At 48.4% G+C, this 19,482-nt stretch overlaps 2 protein-coding genes across 3 annotated transcripts in view; both read left to right on the top strand.

Annotated features, from left to right (window-relative positions):
- Positions 1-1,459: 1,459 nt before the first annotated feature.
- On the top strand, positions 1,460-11,786 carry PAQR7 (progestin and adipoQ receptor family member 7). Of its 2 annotated transcripts, none has more exons than XM_032603111.1 (3): positions 1,460-1,591; positions 5,656-5,758; positions 9,676-11,786. In XM_032603111.1, the coding sequence occupies exon 3, from the start codon at positions 9,697-9,699 to the stop codon at positions 10,747-10,749; it is 1,053 nt and encodes a 350-aa protein (XP_032459002.1). In that variant the 5' UTR covers positions 1,460-1,591; positions 5,656-5,758; positions 9,676-9,696; the 3' UTR covers positions 10,750-11,786. The 2 variants fall into 2 exon arrangements, with proteins under 2 accessions (XP_032459002.1, XP_032458995.1); XM_032603104.1 differs by lacking the exon at positions 1,460-1,591 and adding an exon at positions 1,602-1,829.
- A 259-nt stretch (positions 11,787-12,045) lies between these two features.
- The window catches only part of AUNIP (aurora kinase A and ninein interacting protein), a 34,411-nt gene continuing 26,974 nt past the window's right edge, over positions 12,046-19,482 (top strand). Inside the window, exons 1-2 of the mRNA XM_032621260.1 lie at positions 12,046-12,811; positions 13,029-13,114. Of these exons, the coding sequence (XP_032477151.1) occupies positions 13,034-13,114 (81 nt within the window). The 5' untranslated portion in view covers positions 12,046-12,811; positions 13,029-13,033. The remainder of the gene's footprint in view (positions 12,812-13,028; positions 13,115-19,482) is intronic.

The following is a 19,482-nucleotide window of genomic DNA, read 5'->3' as shown; positions in this document are numbered from 1 at the left end:
TCATTAGAAAAATGTAAATCAAAACTACAATGAGGTATCACCTCACACCAGTTAGAATGGGCATCATCAGAAAATCTACAAACAACAAATGCTGGAGAAAAGGGAACCCTCTTGCACTGTTGGTAGGAATGTAAATTGATACAGCCACTATGGAGAACAGTATGGAGATTCCTTAAAAAACTAAAAATAGAATTACCATATGACCCAGCAATCCCACTACTGGGCATATACCCAGAGAAAACCATAATTCAAAAAGACACATGCACCCCAAATGTTCATTGCAGCACTATTTACAATATCCAGGTCATGGAAGCAACCTAAATGCCTGTCGACAGATGAATGGATAAAGAAGATGTGGTATATATATACAATGGAATATTACTCAGCCATAAAAAGGAACGAAATTGGGTCATTTGTAGAGACGTGGATGGATCTAGAGTCTGTCATACAGAGTGAAGTAAGTCAGAAAGAGAAAAACAAATATCGTATATTAAGGCATATATGTGGAACCTAGAAAAATGGTACAGATGAACCGGTTTGCAGGGCAGAAATAGAGACACAGATGTAGAGAACAAACATATGGACACCAAGGCGGGAAAGTGGTGGGGGGGTGGTGTGATGAATTGGGAGATTGGGATTGACATATATACATAATATGTATAAAAAAGATAGCTAATAAGAACCTGCTGTATAAAAAAAAATTAAATTAAATTAAAAAATAAAAAGGAAAAAAACCCCAAAACTGAGCCCAGAGAGAACAAGGAGGAGCCTTGCCCAAAGTCACACGGTGAGTTGGGGTAACACCACCAGGACTTGGATCCTGTCATCAGGCCTGTGCCCCACAGCTGTCTCTCTGAATGGGCTCAGAGCTCCCTGAGGGCAAAGGGGTGTCCCTCCTAGACTGTCTTCCCTCAGCAGTCCATCCATCAGGCTGATGCTTCCAAGAAGGGTTGGGCTGTCTCCCCACTCTGCCTGGTCCAGGTCTTTGTACACCTGAGGAGCTGACATGCCCTGTCATTGTTGGTCCAATATTTACTGAGGGCCTACTATGTGCAGGGATTCCTCACCCTTCAGGTGCTCCCACTCCTGCAGGGAGATGTTACACTAGGAGTAGAAAGGTATTTCAACAGAAGTCCTAACTCTGTGCCTGAGGCTGGGCATATCAGGCGAAGCTGCCCAAAGAAAGGGCTTTCGGTGGGAACTTAAATAAGTTAGGGGAGCAGAGGTGGGGTGGAGCTCCCCAGGCAGAGAGATGAAGATGGGGAAGGTCAGGTGTGTCCCGACCAGAAGCATCCTGGAGAGGTGGGCTGTGTGGGTTTAAGTGGCTTCAGGGTTGGGCCGCACGCTCTCGCTGGGAAACTCGGGTGTTCCTGCTACAACTTGCCCCCTCCCCCTCAGGTCAGCCAGTTCCAGACTGGGAAGCTTGTGGCTCAAGGCAGCCGGAAGTGGAAACTGCTCAGCTGGAGCGCTTGCTGAGCAACGACGTCTGCTCTCTGGGCCTCCGAGTTCCCATCAGCACGAAAACCACAGGAACTCCCAAGACTGTAGTCATCGGTGTGCCTGACCACTCTCGCCTCCACGTGCAACACGTGTACGCCATTGGGTAGAGGCTGCTGGCGCCCGGCCAGGCGGGCGCGATGGGCGGGCGGCGGCCTAGTCCTGGGCCCGGAGCCCTAAGCTAAGGCCCACTGCCGCCCGCCGCCGCCCCGCCCTCCCCCGGCTCGGGGCGGAGCCTCCGCCTGGCTGCCCCTTTATCTGCCCTATTGTAGCCGGGATGCAGAGGGCCGCCGAGGGCCGCCGGGTCGCAGCCGGCCTCCTTTTGCAACTCGGTACCGGGCTGGGGGAAAAGTGGGAGGGGCGGGCGGCGGGCAGAAGGGGTCTCCCCGCGGGGCGGAGCGCGGGGAGCTGTGTGCAGCCGAAAGTCGGGGCTAGGGGAGGTGGGGGCACGTGGGGAGGGAGTGGGAGGCTGACAGCGGGGATCAGCTGGAGTGGGGCGCCACTGAGGAGGGACTGGAGCAGTAAGGAGGAGCGGAGCTGGAGGCCGAGAGTCTCAGGGAGGAGTGGGAGGAGACTGGAGGAGAGGGGCCATCAGAGCCGGAGGGAAGCGCATCTGTGAGGGAGTGAGCAGAGGCGCGAGCTGGCCTGGGAGGGCCGTGGTGTCTTGGAAGAGAATAGGCACGGAGCACGCTCCTTCCACTGAAGGAGGAATCTAGTGAGATTCTGGGGGCAAAATGGGGCGTGAGTACCTGGAACTGGGTGATGTGAGGGGCTCCCAGTTGGGAAACCGGAAACAGTGGTAAGAGCGATGCTGGGGCTCAGAGGGGCTCTTGCTCCAAAGCAGCTTAGGTCCCGTGGGAGGAGGAAGCCTCCTTTGGTGTCGGGAGAGCATGAGGTTTCCTCCCACTCAGTGAGGGAAGCACTTGCCTCAAGACTATAGGCTTTGAGGACCTCTAGAGGTTTCCCTGGGGCATGCCACCGGCCCCCCCATCCCCCTCCACTCCGCCCCAAGCCTGGCGGGAGTGAGAGGTCAGGTCAGGCCAAGGGGGAGTTTAAGAGTTAGATGTATTCTCAGGGCCTGGCTGGCTGCTCCTAGGTGGATGTCCCATTAGAGACGGACTCAGCCTCCCATCATGTGGTTTGTGCCACCGCTGAGCCCCTTAGTGAGAGGCTGCTTTTCCCCAGCCTCAGTTTCCCTGCCAAGAGGTCAGTGGTGAAACTGGTCAGTGGTAAAACCCAGGTCCCTTTTCTGTCCCCCTGGGCTGGAAACTAGCTAGTTCACCCAACCTCTCTGGGCCTGCTTTCCTCCACCAGGTGCTTCCTTTTCCTCAGAACAGTTCTGAGTCTGAGATCCTAGGAATTCTTTTAAGAGTGATTTATTTCATGCTGATCACACTTTCCAGTACAAATGGAAGCCCAAAGTGCAGTTACAAAAACAAAAGTGTTTTCTGTTCAGTTTTGGAAGACATGGAGGAAACTTTTCTTTAAACACGTTGGGTAGAACTGGGGAATTGGTTTGCATTGAGGGAGGTGACCCAGTTGCTGAGATATCACGAAGCCAGCCAGGGATGAAAACTTTGCTTGTACAATCTGTGGCCACCCACTGGGTGCCTGGGAGTTGACCACAGCAGTTGAAGGGCAAGAGCACGGGTTTTGGAGTAAGATGTGCTCTGCCATCCTGCCTCACTCTGGGGCTGTGACAACAGCTTAGCCACAGGTTCAAAGAGTTGCTGAGAGGGAGAGGTGAAATGTGTGTAAAAGTTCTTTGTAAACAGCAAGCTACTGTAAATTATTAATGTTAGTGCCTAGTCTTTTTTTTTTTTTTTTTTTTAATTTTTGCGGTACGCGGGCCTCTCACTGTGGTGGCTGCTCCCGTTGCGGAGCACAGGCTCCGGACACGCGGGCTCAGCGGCCATGGCTCACGGGCCTAGCCACTCCACGGCATGTGGGATCTTTCCAGACCGGGGCACGAACCCGTGTCCCCTGCATCGGCAGGCGGACCCTCAACCACTGTGCCACCAGGGAAGCCCAGTGCCTAGTCTTATTAATAATATTTCAGGCTCTGCCATATTGTGTCATCCTTGTCAGGACCCCTCAAGAGGGTTTACCTCTGACAGCCCCATTGTTAACACTGGTCTGGCTTTTTTGTTATTTTTATCTAATGAGGTTAAACTTTGCCTTTCATGGCAAGATAAAGTTGTCTTTAAGGGAGTTCCTGAAACATCAGGGCCCAGAGAAGCAACAATGAATATTTTGCATGCCAGGAAGGAGGCAAAAGAGGAAGTAGAATTATAATCAAATGATACTTAAAAGAGTTAGGTGCTATTTAGTTAGGCTGTTAAGCTCCAAATGGGCAGGGTATTAATACCCTTAGGGGTTACCCTTAGCTGTTAATTAGCTGGACTATTAGTTCTATGAGGGCGGTGTTTTAACTGCTTTGTTCACTGCAGAAGCTTCAGCTCTTGACACACAGTAAGCCTAAAACAAATATTGCTGGAATGTCTCGGGCACTGAAGGGCCCTTTGAAGTCATTGGTGAATTTACTCTGTCCTTTGACATTTGGAGAAACAGGGCCAAGCGTGGAAGGGACTTGTCCAGGGTCACACTGGGATTGAGTGGCTGAGTCAGGACTAGAATCCAACAAAGATAGTGGAGCCCATGCTGTGCCAGAGCCAACACCTAGCTAGCATCTGTGACTTTGTTTTGCTTGAGGTAGCTATTATTATCCTCCGATTTCAAATGAAGAAACAGGCCCAGAGAGGTAAAGGGACTTTAGCAAAGTCACACAGCTGGTAAGTTCCAGACCTGACATCTCATCCTCATATAAAAATGGGGACCTGGGTTCTCTTGAAATATCTGCCGGAGGTGAGAGGTTGGTGCCCTCCCTTGGGGGAGCAGCTCTCTCCAATTCTCCGTGGTTACAACCTGGGTGGCTTCTCTCTGGGCTGGATTTTCCTGGGCCCAAGGGCATTTCATTTGTGTGGGTGAGCCCTGTCAGGGCAGGGAGCCTGTCTGCCTCGTTCACCATGTGCCCCTGCCTCGTACCTGGCATATAGTAAACACTGAGTAAAATCTGTGGGATGGGTATAACCCAGGGCTCTCCCACTCCAAAGCCTATTCATTACCCCATCCCCACAACTTGGTCTGCTGTTTTGCCCCCAGAGGTATCAGGGGGAGACCAGGAGGAACTAGGGGTGGCAAGCCTTGGTTGAGGAAGGAGGTGAGGAGGTTGACCTTGAGTTTAGAAAAGGGGAATGTGAATTGGGAGGGCTGGGGAGTTAGGAGAGGAGAGGAGGAAGGTGCTGCTCAGATTGACAGAAGGATTCCCACCTGGGCCCTGGAGATCCCAGTTCTGAAGTTCAGCCAACCCAGGAGCCTCCCAAACCTGCGAGACATGCCCCAACCAGGCCACAGACCTTTTGCATTACCTGCTAGCACAGTCTACCCCCTCTACCCTCCTGCTCTGGGATGGGCTCCTGGGGCTGCTGAGCTTGAGGCCCTTTTCTCTGGGGATTTCACTTCCCAGCCACTTCTCTTGGGTCAGTGGGCAAGTGCAAATCTTCAGAGCCCTGTGAATCCAGAGGTTACTCTGAATGGTCTTTGCTGAGAACACTTTAATTATTAAACTCCAACCAAATTCCCTTGGTCCCTAAATGCATCCTCAGAGAAGGGTAAAGATTTAAAGAGACAGTTAACTTTCCAAACCCAGTGGAACCAGCTATCAAGGGCTAAAAGAGGACCGAGTTTTTTAGAGAACCCCAAGTAAATTTTTCAAGCTGGCAATATTTTAAATACTAATACTCAGGCTGGGGATACTTCAAATACCACTACTCTTAATAATAATAATTACTACTACTATTAGTAATTAATACTAATAATAGGAATCATTTATTGAATCCCTAAACAGTGCTAAAACTGTTCTCATAAATTTAATCTTTGTAGCAATCTATGAGGTAGATAATATAATTCTTATGTGGGAGCTGAGGATCAGAGAAGGATCAGAGAAGGTGAGACACTTGTCTTAGGTCACACAGCTAGTATGTTATGGAATCAGGAGTCAAACCTGGTTTGTCCAAATCTGAAGTCCATCTCCTTCACGAGCCTTTATAGTGTCTCTTTTCTCCTTGGTTCCTAACTTCCTTTCATTGTGATTCCCAGTCTGTAGAGGACAGAAGCCAATCAAGTTTGCCTCACATCCGTGAACCAGGCCCTGGACACCTGGTCTCAGCCCAGCTTTGCCCGCCTTGCTGTGTGATCTTGGGTAAGTCACAACATTTCAGCTAGCCCTCAGTTTCCCCAAATGTTTCATGCCAAGGTTAACCATGAGCTTCCTTCTGCAGCTAAGGCCTGGCTAGGGATGCAGAGTTTAGCCTGGATTTGACCAACGTGGGAGTGGTGATTGGGGGAGGGGAGAGGGTGGAGGTTGTCTTTAGCCCCACCCTCTGGTGACATCACACAAGACCCCTACAGTCCCTGGAAGCCCCACCCCTAGTGACCCTCACCTGTGGAAGTGCCACCCAGTGCTTGGCATCTGGCGAATTTGCCCTGTTCCACAGCAGAAGTCATCAGCCCCTGGGTTCAAGAGAAATCCTTAGGTAACCAGTGCAATTAGGGAGACTTGGAGGGGGGCCATGGAGGTGTACTGGATTGGGGTGGGATGCCTGGAACAGCCAGGTTCTGGCAGCCTGGTGGGCAGACTACTCAAAGGATGCCCTGAGGGTGCCCTCTGAATACTCACCCTCATCCTTCTGGCTCTTGCTAGACTCCTGCCCCTGCTTCTTTCCCCTGGATCCAGTGCCCCTTTCCATGGAGTCAGGAGATGGGAACTAACTCTGAAAATAGAGCTATTCAAATGGAATGGGGCCACTGGTCTAAAGGTCTAAAGGAAATAGGGCAACTTGACCTCTGTCATCCCAGTATGCAGCCTCTGGGTTCTGTGCTTAGGGCCCACTGTGTCTGGGGGAGGGGAAGGGCTGCGAGTGAGCTATCGCCCACCTGAGGAGGTAGCTGTGAGCCAGGGCTTCATTGGTGCAGAGAGAGTGGGTAGCTGGCAACTGGGTGAGTCTGAGGTCCCTGGATGCAAGTCAGTTGCTAGAAGCCTAAGGAAATAATTTATGGGAAAGGACCTAGTTGCCTGCTTTAGACCAGTGTTTTCCAAAGTAGTTCTTTGGGATGCAGTTAGGTGTGACAAGAAGCAGGGCAGCAGGAGTGGCTGCGAGTATCTGTGCTTTGCAGTCGGGGAGCTGGGTCCGGATCCTGGCTCCATCTCTCTCTCTCCCTCTCCCTCTCTCTGTATGGCCTTGGCTAAGGAGATCCCAACCTCTCTGAATTTCACTCAACAACAAAATGGGCATAGTAATACCTACCTCACAGGCTAGTTATGAGAATTAATTGCAACAAGGCTATGAAGAGTGAGCATATAGTAAACACTTACTACATTTCAGTTAGCTTTATAATATAATCATTACTGGGAAAGGAATCCTTGGTCATGTAAGCTTGGCAAATGTAGGTTCAACAAAGTAAAGCAGGCTTCTTTGGTGCAGACCTTCTCCGAGCCTTTAATATGCTGTTATTACTTGGGAAGTTCTAAGAGTGGGATGTGGCGCATCGGACTGGACTTAACAGATCACAGGGACTCAGGAACTAAGGCACCATCGAATGTCATCATCCCCTGGTCTTTGCCCTCATGGTGGAATGGAAACGTGGCTGGATTGGGCAACTCTGGGGAAGGGCTTGCTGTCTCTGGGCTCTTGTTTTCTCAATGTAAAACAAAAGAGCTGCGAGATGCTTTCAGAGGCCTTTTCTGGTCCCCTGAAGTTCTGAGTTGGGAAGACAAAGTTGTAGACAAGGGTAGAGGCCAGACTGTTGAGGCTAAAGCCCTGTCTCTTGGGGAGGAGAAGAAATCCAGTGCTGGCTCCTCAACCAGGGGAGTTCTTATGCTCTGGACAGAAGTGGCCCCACTAATTAGTTCATTAGCAAGGTCTTCTTCCTAAACCTGCCAGGCTGTATGGGAATAGAAAGTAGTGGTGTAATGACATTTAATTCTTTCCTCCCTACCAGATGAGGAAAGGCCAGAGACCAGAGCTGACTCCAGAATGTAATGCAGGAGGAGCTCAGGGATGCAAATCAGGCTCGGGGTGTGGAGGTGTGTGGGCTGGGGGCTTGTCTTGATGTTGCCTTTGCATAGCAAGCTCATTGCATTTACTTGGACCATGTGCGAATTATTGGGTGGCTTTGGGGGTGATCACGGTGCTGCTGGTGGCGGGGAACTTGAGTGCAGATCTTCTTGCCTCTTAGAATGACTGGTGCAAAGGAAGTTGCCATAAATATCTGATGAACGATGGACAGAGTACATCTGGCTGCTGAGTCCAATAAGCTTCTTGGGGGAGAATCTGAGGGAGGGGAGTTGTCTGTCTAGCTAGTTGTCTGGCTAGTTTTTCAACAGATATTTGATTTAATGAATGAAACAGTGAATAATGATAAGCCTGAATTAAGTAATTGGTACCAGGCAAAAGCAGTTTATAATTATGAAATGATTAATAGTACTTGCCACCTTGTTTTGCAAAGGGCAGTTTAAGGAAGTGGTTAAGATTGCAAACTGAGTTTATATCATGCCTCTGCCACTTCCTAGGCAGGGTACTTAACTTCTCTGTGCCTCAGTTTCCTTATCTGAAAAACGGGCATAATGATAGTACCTATCTGATAGGGTGCTATGATGCTTAAATGAGTCAAATATGCATAACGTGCTTAAGACACTGACACATAGCACATGCTGTGTAAGCATTTGCTATGCTTTGTTTTCCTCTCTGTTACCTCTACCATATCATGAAGTTCCTGAAGGTAGGGATCAAATTCTTTTCTACTCTCCTGCCCACCCCCACCTTTGAGACCCGGCACAGGACATGAAGCAGAGAAGGGGCTCAGTAAGTGTTTGCTAAATGAATGAATGTGTTTTAAATGCTAAATTGTATAACCCATTATAGATCTCCCACAGGGAGAAGTAAGGGGGCATTAAGGAAGTCCCCTGGAGGTGGCAGCTTGTACTGGTTTTAAAGGATTTCAGTAGAGGGAAAGGAAGTTGGCACAGGGTCTGACATTTGGGTTAGGTGGGAAATGAGGGTGGGAGCAGGTCATGGGGTCTTGAATGCCAGGTGAGGGGTTAGACTGGATTTATTTGCAATTAGCAATGGTGGAAGGGCTGGAGGGGGGAACTTTTGAGTGAGGGTATGGCTGAGGGAAAGGGCTGTTTTTATAGGATCAGTTGTTACTAGGGTCTTTTGGGAAAAAAGTGGCTTTTCGAGTTGGGCCTTGAAGGCTATGAAGTATTATCAGGATGCTATTATGTTGTTTTTTCATTCAACAAACATTGAGCACCAGCTACCTGCTAAGCACCAGGGGTTCACAAAATAATAAGACAAACTGCCTACCCTGGAGGAGCTCACATTAACAATTTAATGCCCGTGAGAAGTATTATAATGGTCAAAGGATTGTAGGCACTCAAGTTAGAGGGATCATCATCGGAGGACCTCCAGGGAAAGTGTCACAGAAGAAATGGGTTTTGAGGGATGAATAGGAGTTTGCCAGATGGGCAAGATGAGGTAAATGGCTCAGATGGAGGGAATAGCTTGTGCAGAGCTATAGACATGTGAAATAGCAGGCCCACGGTTTTGATGAGGCTCTGGCTGGATGTGAAATGCACTGTGGTTGAGTAATAAGGCTAGGAAAGGTAGTAGGGACCAGATCATGTAGGGTGATGGAGGGTCAATGGCAGACCCTGGCCACTCTGAAGGAGTTAAAGGTAGAGGCAGCAGGTCTGTTAGCAAGGTCATTGTCAGGTAAACACTGATGGCAACATGAACACAGGAGAAAACAGTGAGGGTTGCTGTATAGAGCCTGGACTGGAAAGAAGTAGGATGACATAGTGAGCCTCTTTAACACATGCCTCAAACATTTACTGAACACCTACTATGTGCCAGGCACTGTTCTAGGCACTTGAGATACATCAGGGAGAAGAACAATCATGAGTCAGAGCTGAGCTCTCCCTTAGGACAACTCCCCTCCTCTTAAACTCAGTGTAGGGATAAGGGGGTGGGGAAGAGCACAGCCCCCCAGCTGCTGCTCATGGGGCAGGAGGGTGAGGACACCAGCCCCCTGACCTTGCTCGGGCCTCTCTCCCAGCTCCTCGCCCCACCCACAGCCATGGCCACAGTGGTGGCCCAGAAGCTCAGCCACCTCCTGCCCAGTTTGCGGCAGGTCCACCAGATGCCTCGGCCGTCTGTGCAGCCAGAGCCTGTGTTCACGGTGGACCGAGCCGAGGTGCCGCCCATCTTCTGGAAGCCATACATCTATGTGGGCTACCGGCCGCTGCATAGGACCTGGCGCTTCTACTTCCGCACACTGTTCCAGCAGCACAACGAGGCGGTGAACGTCTGGACCCACCTGCTGGCGGCCCTGGTGCTGCTGCTGCGGCTGGCCATCTTTGTGGGGACCGTGGACTTCCGGGGAGACCTGCACGCCCTGCCCCTCTTCATCATTGTTCTTGCCTCCGTCACCTACCTCTCCCTCAGTGCCTTGGCTCACCTCCTGCAGGCCAAGTCCGAGTTCTGGCATTACAGCTTCTTCTTCCTGGACTACGTGGGTGTGGCTGTGTACCAGTTTGGCAGTGCCCTGGCACACTTCTACTACGCCATTGAGCCCGCCTGGCATGCCCAGGTACAGACCTTTTACCTGCCCATGGCTGCCTTTCTCGCCTGGCTTTCCTGCGCTGGCTCCTGCTACAACAAGTACATCCAGAAGCCCGGCCTGCTGGGCCGCACTTGCCAGGAGATGCCTTCGGCGCTGGCTTACGCACTGGACATCAGCCCCGTGGTGCACCGCATCCTCGTGTCCCCCAACCCTGCCATGGACGACCCGGCTCTTCTCTACCACAAATGCCAGGTGGTCTTCTTTCTGCTGGCTGCCACTTTCTTCTCTGCCTTCGTGCCTGAGCGCTGGTTCCCTGGCAGCTGCCATGTCTTTGGGCAGGGCCACCAGCTCTTCCATGTCTTCTTGGTGCTGTGCACACTGGCTCAGCTGGAGGCCGTGGCGCTGGACTACGAGGCCCGGCGGCCCATCTATGAGCCTCTGCATACCCGCTGGCCCCACAACTTCTCCGGCCTCTTCTTGCTTACTGTAGGCAGCAGCATCCTCACTGCATTCCTTCTGAGCCAGCTGGTACGGCGCAAACTCAGTCTCGATCGGAAGACCCAGTGAAGGGGGGTGGCAGCTTTTAGGGAGGGAGGTATAGTGGGGGCCCAAGGGTCCGGGCTTGGCTCCAGATGGGAACAAGGCCTGGTAAAATTGCTTGTGTGCTTGTGTCTGGCCCTCAGTGACTTCTCTGTGCACGCCTCAGCTGCCAAGGGGGGCACTGGCCAGTCCTTGGATTTGAGGATTGACTGGAGCTGCTGGGGTCCACTTCAGGGCCTGCCCCAGCTCCCTGCCCTGGGAGAGGGAAAGAGAAAGATGTGGGGCACCCTGGTTTGCCTCCCCCCCTTGCCTCTCACTTAGGGGTGAGGATGGAGGATCAGCTGGGGCCAAGACCCTGGCCTGGGCCTTCCAGATTATCTGGGAGGGGGTGAAGTTGGGATTTAGGTCAGAGTCAAATCTGAGCTGAGAGATAGAGGAAGGGTCAGCAACTGCCCTCTACCCAGATTTCACTGGTGGATAGGGAAAGGACAGGCCCCAAATGTGTGCAGGATCTTACCATTCTTGAACCCCAGCCTGAAGTTTTGGTGCTGCAGAGAGCCCCCAAAGATAGAAGGTTGTGCCAGGTAGAAATGGATCCCATCCAGTGCCCCATACCTCTTCAGCCACTATCCCAGACAGTGAGCCCTGACCCTCCTAGCTCTGGCTTCTACGTCCCACACATCCTGTTCCCAGTGTCTTTCCTGGTTCCCTTGTTCATGATTCAGTGTTTATCCATTCAGTGCTTCTTGGGCCTCTGCTCAGAGGCAGGCCACTGACTGGGCTCCGTGGATCAATGCAGGATGGTAAAGGCTTTAATATCGGAATGAACTGTCAGGGGAAGCACTGAGGAGGGAATAATTAGTGTTGCCTGGGATCCTCAGGGTCTTGGGTTGGGGAGAGTGAATAGGAGTTTACAGATGGAGAAGAGGAAGGGCATTCCAGGTAGAGGGAAAAACCTGTCCAAAGGCCAAGAGGTATGGAAGAAGGAGTTCACTGCGGCTGGAATTAATTAGGAGTAGTCTGGACTCTGATGTCCTGGATGCAATAAAGTGACTGTGATAAGAGCTGCCTCTTTGCTTTTTGTCTCCTATCCTAGAGAGGGAGCCCTGGTGCCCCTTGAATCTGTTCACTGTGTTGGAGGAGGTTTTCATGGGGAGGCTGGGGGTGGGCATAGGGAGGAGGGGACAGATCCTGTCTTATCTTTGCCTGGGGGTGGGGTTGGGGTCTTATTCACTATATATGTGAACTTTTTTTTTTTGGTAGGAAAGGTGGGGCAGTTTTATTACTAAATAAGTTTTAGAAGTGAAAAGAATGTGTTTTAAAATACATGATTTGACAAAGATTTCACTTTTTGGTTTTTCAATCAAGGAAGATCTTATATGTTAACTTTTATGATATTTTTATATGTTAATATTTACAGTGTTGCCTTTTCCACAGTACATAAGCAATGTATGGTAATATACGTACAGTGAAGGAAAATTAGGAAGTACAGGTAAGAAAAGCAAAAAAACCCCTGAATGAATAAGAAATGTCATTCCACTGCTAAAATATCCTGTTATACATATAGTACATCTGTGGAGATTGTGGTTATGGTTGCCAGCATTTCTGCATCTCTGAGGGGCTCTCAGAATTTACAAAGTACTTTCACAAACCTTATTTGATCCTCTTTAAAATCCAAGGCCACACAGTAAGCGAGAAAAGCAATACTGAAAGCTAATTCTTGACTGCAAATTTTTAGTTTTATTCTACTTAACGTTTTCTAAATCCTCTTCCATGAGGTTTCATAGTTATCCTTAGCTTTTTGTTTCTTGTTTTGAATTACAAAAGTAATCCATCTAAGGTAGCACTGAGGACCCCAGCTTTGCAGTTGGCGGATCAGAGCCTCCTCTCCTCTTCCTTTTGAGATGTTCCTGAGGATTCAGCGATAAGACAAGGAAAACCCTGAGCCCTGATAGTTATCAGTAAGAAAGTGCAACTAACTCAGCAAAAAGAAAATGTGCATTCCTTGTGCAGTGTCGCGAACGCGTTCACACAGCACAGTTCTGGAATACAACTTCTGAATGAGAAAACCAGCAAGAACGCGGCCTTGGTAACATTAAGGGGTCAGGCGGGCAGGGTTTAGGGAAGGGGCGGGGCTTGGGCCGGGGCGGAGCTGACGCTGGGGGCGGTGCCTGAGCGGGGGCGGCCGCGGCGTAGCTCCGCTCCCAGCGTTGGCGCGAGATTCGGACGTCGGCGGAGTCAGTTTTGGCGGTACCCTGAGGCGGCCGGACCCCCACTCCGTTATCCCGTTGTCTTCGTCTCCTCAGCGGCCATGAGGCGCAGAGGCCCGGAGGAGGAGGAGGCCTGCGGCGTGTGGCTGGACGCGGCGGCGCTGAAGAGGCGGAAAACGCAGGTAAGGGCGTTGAGGCGAGAGAGGGTGTTGGGGGAGGGGTTAGAGGCCCGGAGGTGTGAGAAGTGAGGAGTTTGGGAGGACCTGGATGTGATGTGGAGATAGACTCGGGGACCGAGAACGAATAGCTTTGGCTATTCAGCGGAGAGAGGGGCTGGAGTCTGAAGAAGGTTGAAAAATGGGGTTTGGGAAGGGTGGAGAGAAAATGGGGGCGGAAGGCAGGCAGGCTGGCGGGGGTGGGGGTGGGGTAGGGTGTGTGTGGAGAGACTGGGGCAGCCAGGTTTCGAGGTGAGGGCAGAGGGTGGAGAGAAAATGTGCTCCGAGGAGCGTAATGCAGCAGACACCTTAACTCGGAGTCCCTTCAAGACGGTAGCAGAGGCTGAAATACGGAGGGGTGGGTGCATACGCAAACTTCGGAAGTTCTCGCCCCGAGGTCCGTTTCTTCCCTACTTGTCAGGTTGCCGGCCATCTCCCTGCCCAGAGCATGTAACTTTAGGGGAAAAAGAAGAAGAGACGGGGAGGGGAGCTGGCCTAATATTTATGAAGCATCCGCTGGGTGCCACATACTGTATTAAGTATTGAATGTGTGTTATATGTGTCATCAGCCTTATGGAAATGAGGAAACTGAGGTGAGGTAATGAACCCGGGTTCACCCAACTAGGAGAATTGGAAAGCCCACCCAGGTTTGGCACATACACAAGATTCTCTGTTAGTCATTACAAAGAAACAAAAGTATGGGATAATAATAGTTAATGTTTATTGAGCATTTTAAGCTGGACACTGTGCTGGAATTTGTTGAGTTATCTTATTTGGTGCAATTCTATGTAGTAGTAATACAGTGATACCCATTTTACACGTGAAAAACAGGCTCAAAGCAGACAGTAACGGCAGAGTTCTTGCCCTTACATTGCTTACAGTCTTGTGGGGAAGAAAAGATGTACAGATAATAGCAATATGTAATTTATTGATTACTTTCTATGTGTCAGGCACTTTGCTGGGACGTTACATGCCTTATCAGTGGCAGGTACTCAAAATTCAATGAAGTAGGTACTGTCATTATCTCTGTTTTATATTTTTCATATATATTTGGTCTTTGTCTTTGGTTCTTGGCTCACAGCTCCTAAAACCCTTGGAATTTCCTGTGTTAATGAGTGATAATGGTGTCTTTTATATTTAATGAGGTGACTTTTGGAAAGCCCTTAGGTAACCTAAGGATGGGCTGGTTGCCAGGAAAGCCATCCATGTGATTAGAGGGTTGGAACTTTCACTCCCTCCATTCTCCTACCTCTAAGGAGAGAAGGGCTGGAGATTGAATTCAGTTGCCAATGGCCATTGCCTAAATCAATCATGTCTATGTAATAAATCCTCCATTAACAAACCCAAATGGGGCTTCCCTGGTGGTGCAGTGGTTGGGAGTCCGCCTGCCGATGCGGGGGACGCGGGTTCGTGCCCCGGTCCGGGGGGATCCCGCGTGCCGCGGAGCGGCTGGGCCCGTGGGCCATGGCCTCTGAGCCTGCGCTCCGCAACGGGAGAGGCCGCGGCGGTGGGAGGCCCGCGTACTGCAAAAAAAAAAAAAAAAAACCCAAATGGACAAGGTTCAGAGTTTCCAGGTTGGTGAACATGTGGAGGTGCAGGGAGAGTGGCGTGCCTGGAGAGGGCATGGAAGCCCCGTACCCCTTCCCACATACCTTGCCCTATGCGTCTCTTCTATCTGGCTGTTCCTGAGTTATATCCTTTTATAATAAACCGGTGATCTAGCAAGTAAAATGTTCCTGTGAGCCACTCTAGCAGCTGAACCTAAGGAGGGGGTTGTGGGGACCTCTGATCTATAGCCAGCTGGTCAGAAGTATAGTTAATAACCTGGATTTGGGATTGGCATCCTGAGTAGGAGGGGGTTGTTGGAACCCCTAATCTATAGCCAATTGGTCAGAAGCACAGATAATAGATAGATAGATAAATAAATATATGGATGTATTTCCCCCACAAATGAGATTATATCAGACAGTTTGTTCTGCTACTCACCTTTCACTAAATATATGATGGAGCACTTTCCATGTGAGACATACGGGTTTTAGTATGGGTTTTTAAAAAGACCATTTTGGGACGTCCCAGGTGGTCCAGTGGCTAAGGCTCAGCGCTCCCAATGCAGAGGGCTTGGAGGTAAAAAGATTTAGGGCTTCCCTGGTGGCGCAGTGGTTGAGAGTCCACCTGCCAATGCAGGGGACACGAGTTCGTGCTCCGGTCCGGGAGGATCCCACATGCCGTGGAGTGCCTGGGCCCGTGAGCCATGGCTGCTGGGCCTGCGCGTCCGGAGCCTGTGCTCTGCAACGGGAGAGGCCACAACAGTGAGAGGCCGGTGTAACGCCAAAAAAAAAAAAAAAAAAAAAAAAGATTTAGCATTTGATTTGTATATTTGCTGTCTCTTAAGTGTATTATATTTAAAATGTCATTATAACTTAGAAAATAATTTCTGTTTCTTCTTCATCTATGATGCAGTTTGGTTCCCTACCCTTGAGATAAGTAGCAGAGAAGGAGAAGTGGACATAACTAAGAGGGAGACGGAAATGCAAAGATATCAGAAATCTTGGCCGAGTCATCAGTGGTTTCTCTGCCAGCCTTGGAGGAGCACTGAATGCCACTCTGACATTCTCCAACTTTATTAACTTTCAGTCCATCAGCAAATGCTATGGACTGTGCCTTCAAATGTATTTAGAATGTCATCCTTTCCTACTGTTTCTACTGCTGCCACCTGAGCCAGAGTAACCCTTTGCTCACTGTTAAGTTTAAAACCATCTAGTGGTTTCTTACCTTCTAGTAAAAACCAAAATCTTTTTAATGCCCATAAGACATCATCTGGTCTTGTGTGCCCTCTTATGCCTTTTAGACCTCATCTACTCTTCGCTCTGCCTCTGCTCCAACCATACTGGCCTTGCTGTCTTTCAAGGCAAGTACATCTGTGCTTGGGACTTTTATATACTTGTGCCTGAAGTGCAAAGGGATTAGAGAGCCGCATTTCTCTGCTCCTTCATTTGTTCAAATGTGAACTTAACTGAGTTTTTTCTTAACCATCCTTTCCCTTATCCTCTACTCCCCATACTTCTAACTACCTTAATCTTGCTTTGTTTTTCTCCATAGCACTTTTCACCATCAGACATATATGCTGCATATTTACTTTTTCACTTATTGTCTTTCTTCCCCTACTAGAATGAAAGTTCCGTTAGGCAGTCCTTCAGAAACTTTCTGGCATGTAATAGGTACTCAGTAAATATTTATTGAATGAGCAAATGAGTGAATGGTTTAATCTATCTGGTGGGCTTGGCTTTCAGAAATGCAAATGGAATGGAGCAGTGGGTGGCAGCTGGAAGGACTTTGAAGGGAATGCTAGTGAAAGCTTGAAGAGCTTTTAAGGAACTGTTTCTAAAAGTCTGATGACCTTTGAGGAGGCTGTGGGTGAGGGTTTAAAGGAAAGTGAGAAAAATCTTGGAAACTGGTTATGCGTTGACAAAGTTTAGCAACACTGTTGGCTGTAGTAAAGTGGAAGGTAGAAAATGTACCTAATGAACTGGATGATGTAGCCAAGGAGATTTCCAGGCAGAGTGTTAAATGTGCTAGCTGGGTTTTTTTTGGCTGGTCATAGCAGAAAGCTAGAGGAGAGAGAGAAGCTGAAGGAAGGTCTGTTAAAAAGAAGCATAGCCTAGCTGGTTTTTGAAAATTCCCAGCCTCTCCAGGCAGCACACAGTAGGACTTATTTAGTTAGTTATTTATATTAAACTAAAAAAAATTGTAGTTGCTGTACAATATTATATAAGTTAAAGGTGTACAATATAGTGATTCACAGTTTTTAAAGGTTATACTTCATTTATAGTTATAAAATACTGGCTATATTCCCTTTGTTGTACAATATATCCTTGTAGCTTATTTTATTTTGTTTATTTTTTAATAGATCTTTATTGGAGTATAATTGCTTCACAATACTGTGTTAGTTTCTGTTGTACACCAAAGTGAATCAGCCATATGCATACATATGTCCCCATATCCCCTCCCTCTTGAACCTCCCTCCCATCCTCCCTATCCCACCCATCTAGGTCATCGCAAAGCACAGAGGTGATCTCCCTGTGCTATGCTGCTATTCCCACTAGCTAACTATTTTACATTCTGTAGTGTATATATGTCAATGCTACTCTCACTTTGCCCCAGCTTCCCCCTCCCACCCCATGTCCTCAGGTCCATTCTCTGTGTCTACATATTTATTCCTGCTCTGCAACTAGGTTCATCAGTACCATTATTTTCTTTTTTTTTAGATTCCATATATATGTGTAAGAATACGGTATTTTTCTCTTTCTGACTTACTTCACTCTGTATGACAGACTCTAGGTCCATCCACCTCACTACAAATAACTCAATTTCGTTTCTTTTTATGGCTGAGTAATATTTCATTATATATATGTGCCACATCTTCTTTATCCATTCATCTGTCGATGGACACTTAGGTTGGTGCCATGTCCTGGCTGTTGTAAGTAGTGCTGCAGTGAACATTGTGGTACATGTCTCTCTTTTTAAAATTTATTTATGTTTGGCTGCTTTGGGTCTTTGTTGCTGCGCATGAGCTTTCTCTAGTTGCAGTGAGCGGGGGCTACTCTTTATTGCGGTGTGTGGGCTTCTCATTGCGGTGGCTTCTCTTTGTTGTGGAGCACGAGCTTTAGGCGTGCAGGCTTCAGTAGCTGTGGCATGTGGGCTCAGTAGTTGTGGCTCACGGGCTCTAGAGCACAGGCTCAGTAGTTGTGGCACACTGATTTAGTTGCTCCGCGACATGTGGGATCTTCCTGGACCAGGACTTGAACCCGTGTCCCCTGCATTGGCAGGCGGATTCTTAACCACTGCGCCATCAGGGAAGCCCACGTGTCTCTTTTTGAATTATGGTTTTCTCAGAGTATATGCCCAGTAGTGGGATTGCTGGGTCATATGGTAGTTCTATTTTTAGTTTTTTAAGGAACCTCCATACAGTTTTCCATAGTGGTTATATCAATTTACATTCCCACCAACAGTGCAGGAGGGTTCCCTTTTCACCACACCCTTTCCAGCATTTATTGTTTCTAGATTTTTTTTTTTTTTTTGTGGTACGCAGGCCTCTCACTGTTGTGGCCTCTCCCGCTGCGGATCACAGGCTCCGGACTCGCAGGCTCAGCGGCCATGACTCATGGGCCCAGCTGCTCTGCAGCATGTGGGATCTTCTGGACCGGGGCACAAACCTGCATCCCCTGCATCGACAGGCAGACTGTCAATCACTGTGCCACCAGGGAAGCCCTGTTTCTAGATTTTTGATAATAGCCATCATGACTGGCGTGAGGTGATACCTCATTGTAGTTTTGATATGCATTTCTCTAATAATTAGTGATGTTGAACATCTTTTCATGTGCCTCTTGGCCATCTGTATGTGTTCCTTGGTGAAATGTCTATTTAGGTCTTCTGCCCATTTTTTAATTGGATTGTTTGTTTTTTTGATATTGAGCTCCATGAGCTATTTGTATATTTTGGAAATTAATCCTTTGTCCATTGTTTCATTTGCAAATATTTTCTCCCATTCTGAGAATTGTCTTTTTGTCTTGTTTATGGTTTCCTTTGCTGTGCAAAAGCTTTTAAGTTTGATTAAGTCCCATTTGTTTATTTTTGTTATTATTTCCGTTACTCTAGGAGGTGGGTCAAAAAAGATCTTGCTGTGGTTTATGTCAAAGAGTGTTTTTCCTGTGTTTTCCTCTAAGAGTTTTAGAGTGTCTGGTCTTACATTTAAGTCTTTAATCCATTTGGAGTTTATTTTTGTGTATGGTGTTAGATGGTGTTCTAATATCATTCTTTTACATGTAGCTGTCCAGTTTTCCCAGCACGACTTATTGAAGAGGCTGTCCTTTCTCCATTGTATGTTCTTGCCTCCTTTGTCGTAAATTAGGTGACCATATGTGCGTGGGTTTAACTCTGGGCATTCTATCCTGTACCATTGATCTATATTTCTGTTTTTGTGCCAGTACCATACTGTCTTGATTACTGTAACTTTGTGGTATAGTTTGAAGTCAGGGAGCCTGATTCCTCCAACCATGTTTTTCTTTCTCAAGATTGCTTTGGATATTTGGGGTCTTTTATGCTTCCATACGAATTGTAAAATTTTTTGTTCTAATTCTATGAAGAATGCCGTTGGTAGTTTGATAGGGATTGCATTGAATCTGTTGATTGCTTTGGGAAGCATAGTCATTTTCACAATATTGATGCTTCCAATCCAAGAACATGGTATATTTCTCCATCTCTTTACGTCATCTTTGATTTCTTTCATCAGTGTTTTATAGTTTTCTGAGTACAGGTCTTTTGCCTCCTGAGGCAGG

This window comes from Phocoena sinus, chromosome 1, assembly GCF_008692025.1.
Source record: "Phocoena sinus isolate mPhoSin1 chromosome 1, mPhoSin1.pri, whole genome shotgun sequence".
NCBI lineage: Eukaryota > Metazoa > Chordata > Mammalia > Artiodactyla > Phocoenidae > Phocoena > Phocoena sinus.
The sequence above is the reverse complement of the archived record's forward strand: the minus strand, read 5'-3'. Positions and strand labels throughout refer to the sequence as shown.

Bases quoted from the DNA above. Each gene is read 5' to 3' on its own strand.
- PAQR7 (XM_032603111.1), top strand. From the start codon at position 9,697: ATGGCCACAGTGGTGGCCCAGAAGCTCAGCCACCTCCTGCCCAGTTTG.